Here is a 7542-nt window from a genome sequence, read left to right on the forward strand (position 1 = left end):
CTAATGAGACTAAGACATGTGTATTACTGAGAAGACATGTCTGCAGCCATCCACATGATCATGCTATTCCAAACACTGAGACACATTGAAACACGTTTTGTTTAGAATAAACCCATACATATATGAACTGGAACTCTAGTTAGTAGTGGTCATTTTTTATTTACTCTTATGTATATAAATGTAACTACATAAACATGTGTCAGTGTGTGTGTGTATAATATATGTATGTATGTGTGTGTGTGAAATGTTCACTTTGGTCTAGACAGTTGACTATTCAAGTTAAGTAGTCATTTTCCACAAATGGGGCTTCAATGGAAGGCAGTTTATTGTCCACCATCCTTATATAATAATATGTTACATAAAGCTGCTTTTGTTTTATTTTTCACAATTAGCACTTTTCATTATTGAACATATACACAACAATTTGTACATGCACAATTCAGAAATATTTGATCAAATGCTTGAAGCTGTGCACCCTTCTTTTCAGAATTATTCCTCCCCTTTTGACATAAATATATTGTCTCTGCTTTTAGTGTCTTTTAAGTGAAGACCTCGGGGAATGTGTAAAAAATGTCCTAGATTTATGGTGATTAAATATGATTATTTATAGTACCTTGGTTTAATTTGGTAGCACAGTGTTTTAAGCCCTTGGCTGCCAAATGAATGGTTAATGTTTTGAATCCACCAACTGTTCTGTGGGGACAAGATATGGTGATCTGCTTCCATATAGAGACTACAGCCTTGGAAGCATTATGGGGCAATTCTGCTCTGTGGTATGGGGTTCCTATGAGTCAGAATCTTTTAGACAGCAGTGGGTTTGGTTTGGTTTGGTTGGTTTAGTTTTATTTTTCTTGTGATGAAATGGAATGGTTTGTGTTGTATTTAAGGTCATTGTCTATGTTTAGTTGTTTTCTCATAGTAGATGATGTATGGTGGCAGTGGTCATTGAGTGACATAATTCTTCCCTTCTATGCAAGAGACCAGGCTCCATTCCCACTCAATACATCACATGCTTAGCCACCACTCATCTGTCAGTAGTGACTTGTATGTTGCTATGATACATGGACCTTCTAGACTGAGATGAACTAAAAATAAAGGCCTGGTAATCTACATCTGAAAATCAATCAATGAAAATCCTGTTGATGACAATAGTTGGACGTGTAACTTTTCATGGGAATGGCTCAGAACCAAGTAGCATTTGGTACTGTTGTGCATGGGGTCAAAGTAATTTGAGGACACGGTTCATAACAGTTAACTACAGATGATGATAAAATAATCTATTTTCCATCTCCTAAGTCCACAGACTTATTGTTATTTTTAGTAATATTCTCTTTGAATTTAGATAAATGTAAATAAACACCTCGAGGATTTGAAGTACTTACCGATAAAGAACAAAGACTACAGTTTTCAGTAAGGGTTGCACCTCAGTGTAGATAAAACAAAAATCCTTACAACTGGAACAATAAATTACATCCATGATAAATGGAGCAAAGATTGAAGTTGTCAAAGATTTCATTTTTCTTGGGTCCACAATCAATACTCATGGAAGCAGCAGTCAGGAAATCAAATGACATATTGCATTAGGCAAATCTGCTTCACAAGACCTTTTTAAAGTGTTCATGAGCAATGATGTCAGGTTGAGGGCTAATGTTTACCTGGTCCAAGCCTTGGTTTTTCAATAGTCTCATATGCATGTGGAAGTTGGACAATGAATAGGGAAGACTGTAGAAGATTGATGCATTGAGTTATGGTGTTGGCGAAGAATATTGAGAGTACCATAGATTGCCAGAAGAACAAACAAATCTGTGTTGGATGAAGTACAGCTAGAATATGCCTTAGAAGCCAGGATGGCCAGACTTCTCCCATTCTTTGGTCATGTCAGGAAGGTTCAGTCCCTGGAAAATGACATCATGCTTGAAAAAGTGGAGTTCTGGTCTTAAAAATATATATGGATTGAAATAGTAGCAGCAACAATGGGCTAAACCATGAAAACCGTTGTGAGGATGGTGCAGGACTGGGCAGTTTCATTCTGTTGTGCACAGGAGTCATTATGAGTCAGAACTGACTTCAAGGCACCTACCAACAACAACAGAATAAACACCTATCCTTATCTGCTATTTTGCCATTAGATGTTGTTCTTAACAAACTCATACCAAATTGAAATTGTTTAAAAGAGTCCGTATGCAGTGTTATTATACTCTAAACTAAAAGTAGTACATAGTCTCTTTTATGATGATATTTAATTACTGATGAAACTTTAAAATGTTCTTCAGATATCTCTTCATTTTCTTAATTCTTACACTCACCCTGGAGGTGTGTCTTTTCATTGTTGTTGTTGTTAAGTACCGCGGAGTCGGTTCTGACTCATAGTGACCCTGTACAGGGTTTCCGAGGCTGTAAATCTTTACAGGAGTAGAAAGCGTCATCTTTCTCTTGGGGAATAGCTGGTAGTTTTGAACTGCCGACCTTGAGGTTAGCAGGCCTATTCATAACCACTACGCTACCAGAGCTCCTTGTCCTTTTTCATATTAGGAAATAAAGACTTAAGAATTGTATATAATTCACCCAAGGTCACAGTTCATAGCAGGGCTAGAATTAAAACCTAATCCAGTCTAAACCTTTAGTCACTTCAATGATTATTCATGTTTCTTTCACAGGAATGAACGCTGCTGTTCGCGCTGTAGTGCGCATGGGAATCTACGTAGGAGCCAAAGTATATTTCATATATGAGGTCAGTGTTTATTTTGCATTCATTCTTTAGCTCCCAGGAAATAATCCTTGGTTTGTGTCCAGTGTTTCATAGTCTGCAGAGTGTTTTCTACTTGCCTTTCTGATGTTGCCTACAGTAGCCCGTAAGATGCGTAGGTGATGTCAGACAAAGGCAGGTCATTACAAGAATCCAGGTACTGTGATCACTAGACCAAGGAAGCCTCACCCTGAAAAGTTGTACATTTGACTTTGCAGCTCACTGGTCTAGACTGTTGTCTGTAGAGATTTGTGTTAGGAAATGAAGGGAGAAAGGTTTGAGATGTTGAAAACAAGTTATATATATATATCAATCAATTTACTGGCCTTGATTAATAGGATTAAAAATCTCAAATAGGTTGTATTTCTTTGTAACTCTCATTCCTTTAGCAGAATGTGTTCCTTTAAAATAGGCGCTGAATTTAATAAGCATTTAATAAGCTGAATTTACTTATTAAGGTAAATAAGTAAAAGCTGAGCTTGGTTGAGTTTTATATCATTAATGTAAAACCCTAATATCTGTCAATGGCTTAACTTAAAAATTAAGACTCTGACACAAAACAGAGATGTCTGATTATCTTTTACTTTTTGTGTCCTTGGTATGTAGGAGTGAATTGTATTTGAGTGAAGGGTATCAATCAATATAGGTTAGATCACTTTATTTAAAAAATATTAGGAAAAATGTATTTATATTTAGTTTGCAAATTTATAAACCATAAAGTTTTAAAATGGAAAGAAGAGAATTAAAATGTACTTCATTCTTCTAAAATTAAAGTTAATATTCCTTCCAGAATAACAGACATAAAAATCCTTGCAATACATATAGGATTAAAGTTGTAGTTAAAATGTATTTTATAGACTATATTTTTAACCTTACCATCATAATATGGGAGCTCAGTGGTGCCACCGGATAAGCACTGGACTGTGAACCACAAGGTCAATGGTTTGAACCCACCAGCTGCTCCTTGGGAGAAAGATGAGGCTTTTTGCTCCCACAAAGAGGCACAGCTTTGGAAACCCTATTATACAGAGTAGGTGTGAGTGGGAACTTACTTAACAGGCTTAACAACAACAACATTATAATATGAATAGTTTCTGTTAGCTACATACATAGGCTCTCCACCACAATTTTTAAAAAATTTAACATTTCTGCCATAATATTCTATCAAACTGATCCCTCATCATCGCTTGCCCATTGGTTTACTTGACCATTCCCTATATCATGGGACTATTTAAGTTGCTACTCATTTTTCAATAATTATAATTCTGCAAAGTCTATATTAATATTGTAAAGCTTATTTACTCTTTTTTATCTTTCTCTGGATCCTGAGATTATGGACTCTAAGTTAAAAGGGATGGTGGTTATAATGAATCTTGATAAATCTTGCCAAAATGCTTTCCAAAAACATGTTCCAAATTCCAATCCCCACTCACAGTGAGCCGGAGAATCCGTGGTACCACATCCCGTCAACTACACGGTCGGCCGCATTTATCCCACTGTGGAGATGTTTGCATGTGTTTCTTTCTAAGTTATTTTCCCCTTTTGTGAAGCGGCTGCTCTTATTTCTTGCTCGTGTGTCTTGCTGAAGAAATTTTTGCTCCTATGTGTAGTGTACATTTAAAAATTATAGTTATGTGATTTTCATGTTTTTGTCTGATTTGGCTAATTGTAAAATAATGAATCTAACCAAAGCATTTCCAGGGTATTGTTTTATCATTTTATATTTAGATCATTTGTTTGTTTGTTTTTTTAAATCAAATTGCCCTTGAAAATTTCTGTTCCTGGAACCCAGCCATCATGGCCCACTATCCTCTTCTCACTGACATGGAATGAGTACATTAGAGTTGGTGGGACCATCTCACAATTTGTAGCACAGTTGCCCCCTGCCCCATTTACATTTTGGGTTTGCGTGCAGATCCCCCAAATAACTTTTCACTTGGAATTTAGTTGCTTTTTTTTTTTTTTTACTGTTACTACTGAAAAAGTCTTTTTAATTTTCTTCTGCCTTTTGCTTCTTTTTTTTTTTTTCCTAGTGTGTATATGGGCAGGGAGTGGGCTTGGGTACTTTTTGCCTAAGTACTTGAGGAATGGAGTCCTGGTGTGGCGCTGTAGGATAAATTCTCTACTACTATTTACAAAGGCAACTGTTCAAACCTACCTGCTGCTCTTCAGAAACACTATACAGGGTCCCTGAGTAGGTACCAACTCAGGGAAACTTAACAACAATAACTTGAAGAGTATCTGCACACCCTTGTCTAATTAGCAGTTCCTAATAAGGAGCTCTGGTAGCGTAGTGGTTACGAATCGGGCTGCGAACATTAAGGTCAGCGGTTCGAAACTATCAGCTGCTCCGCGGGAGAAAGATGAGGCTTTCTACTCCTGTAAAGATTTACACCCCTTGGAAACCCTGTACTGGGTCGCTATGGGTTGGAACCGACTCGATGGCACTTAACAACAACAACAACAATAAGAGAATGTAGTTTTATAAAGCATTTTGGTGCTAAAATACTCTCAGATAGTATTTTTCTGCTAGAATTAACAAAATGTCTTAAAATTCACAGAAGACTAGTTTTCTTTGGCTTCCTGTTTATAGAAGGTTGCCCCAGGAACCTTTTGAATTTAATGGCCTGCTACAGTTTTTTGTTGTTGTTGTTGTTGTTAATCTCTGATAACTAGTATTGCAGTAGTAAATTGGTTTGATGCCCCTTCACAAACAGTCACTTAATTGCTCTCCACACTGACTTTATTGGAGGACGAACATGAAAGGAAGGAAGTCATTACAGTTATTTCATAGTTAAAAATTTACTCAACCTAGATTTCCATTAAAAGTAGCTCGAAGAATGAGGGTGGGGCTGGGGGTGAGGATGTGACTTATACCTCAGGGATATTTGCCAGAATGTGGAGACAATTTTTGATTGCTAGAAAGTAGGTTATAATTGGCATCATTTGTAGAGGCCAGAGATGCTGCTAAATATCTTACAGTGTACACGACAGCCACCCGAAACAAAAGCATTATCTGGCTACAATGCCAAAAGTACCAAGGTTGAAAAATCCTGTATGAAAAGAAATGCCAAGTCTGTATTGTTTTGAATATTTATAGTAGTGAGGCAGGTGGTAGTTGGGGGGTCAGTGAGTGTGTTGGTGTTTGATGTTTGGGTATTGAAACTGATGTTAGTAAAATTTAAGCAATCCTCCTCAGATTTAAGGGTTTTTCTTTTGTGATTGGGTGTTGGTTGTTGATGGTAGTCACTGTGTCTCTTAGATAGCTCTTTGGTGGTTAATTGCCAATGAACTGGTTCTAGCTCAGAGTGACCCTATGCACAAAAGAATGAAACGCTCCCTCTCGGTCTGGGGTCATCCTCACAGTTGGTGCTGTGTTTGAGCCCATTGCTGCTGCTGCTACTACTCTGTTAGGATCCTGGCGATATTTAGATCCCTTCTGGTCTATACCTGCCAGACTTACTACATTTGAAAAGTAAAGAATTTATACGGAATGCATCCAGGGTGCCCACTCTAGGAACACTGGGTTTTCTTTTGAGAAGAACATTTTCCTTTTGAGGAGCCTTGAAATAAGGCAAACCAGTTTTGTTTTCTACCTTGCCAGTGAGGAAAAATAGGGTTCTGTGGTCCATTTTGCTCATAAGTGGCAAGGGGTGCTTGCTACTGATCATCTTTTTGGGTCACAAGAATTCCTCAGTTCCTTTCTAAAGGAAAAAGCTGGCAGTTGTGGGTTCCTCTGCCTACTCGTTTCCTAGGGCGGAGGAATGAGGAGACCTGATTCTGAGCTGGTCCCATTTTGTTCAAGAGAACTGCAGTTAGGGGAAAGCCAGAGCCTAGAAACAGAAAACAATTGACTCACTAGGTAGGAAAGAAGGGTTAACGTGCAAAATCTCACCCTCACTGGTTCTGACACTTGACATGCGCCACACGTAGGTCTGCCCCAGATTTATATGAGCACAAGTAGGACCCAGATAAAACAGTGCAATCCAATAAAATGCCAGACCTTTAGAAGAAATACCATAGTGTTCAGAGGAATACTACTTCTCAAACACTTTCTACTACAGAAAGAGAAACTTTAATGATTACTACTAGTCATCTGTTTTGTTGGTTTGGTCCGTTGACAAACTGAAGAGATCTAGGTACACTTAGAAACTAGGCTATAAATGGACAAATGTATTGGTTCAATGACTGAATAATGCTTTAAAAAAAATAATAAAACCACAGTCTTTTACATCTGAACCCAAACGGGTCTAGTACAGTGGTCCTAGACCTGTGAGGGTGATTTTGACCCTCTGGGGACATTAGCTAATGTGGGCAGACATTTTTTATTTTCACGACCGGGGTGTCAACCAGCCTGCTAAACATCCTACAGTGCACAAGACAGCTGCCACCCCCAAATGAAGAATTATCAAGCCCAAAATGTCAGTAGTGCTGAGGATGAGAAACCCTAGTCTAGAAGGGCGTGGTCCTGAAACCATAGCTAGGTGACGTGTAGATGTTTGCAGTTACTCTTCAGAAAGTTACATAATGATTTAAATTAAAGTGCCCACTCTAAATCATGCTTGGTCTAAAAATAGTAATAATCACTGGGTAAAAAATTGGTAAATGAAAAAGAGAATTGACATAGTGGCTGCAACAGTGTGCTGGATCATCACAATGGATGTGAGGATGCTGCGGGGCAGTGTTTCTGTCGGTTGTACATAGGATTGCTATGTACTCATTGGCTCCTAATTCTGTGCCTAGTCAAAAGTTGGTGTACTCAGAAGCACATATGTAGCTGCTGCCCCAACCCTAGC

At 38.1% G+C, this 7542-nt stretch overlaps 1 protein-coding gene across 1 annotated transcript in view; it reads left to right on the top strand.

Annotated features, from left to right (window-relative positions):
- Positions 1–2659: 2659 nt before the first annotated feature.
- PFKP (phosphofructokinase, platelet) overlaps positions 2660–7542 on the top strand; it is a 120565-nt gene continuing 115682 nt past the window's right edge. The window contains exon 1 of the mRNA XM_006874742.1: positions 2660–2731. Coding sequence (XP_006874804.1) covers positions 2660–2731 — 72 coding nt within the window. The remainder of the gene's footprint in view (positions 2732–7542) is intronic.

The sequence above is a fragment of the Chrysochloris asiatica genome, unplaced genomic scaffold (genome assembly GCF_000296735.1).
Source record: "Chrysochloris asiatica unplaced genomic scaffold, ChrAsi1.0 scaffold00297, whole genome shotgun sequence".
Classification (NCBI taxonomy): Eukaryota; Metazoa; Chordata; class Mammalia; order Afrosoricida; family Chrysochloridae; genus Chrysochloris; species Chrysochloris asiatica.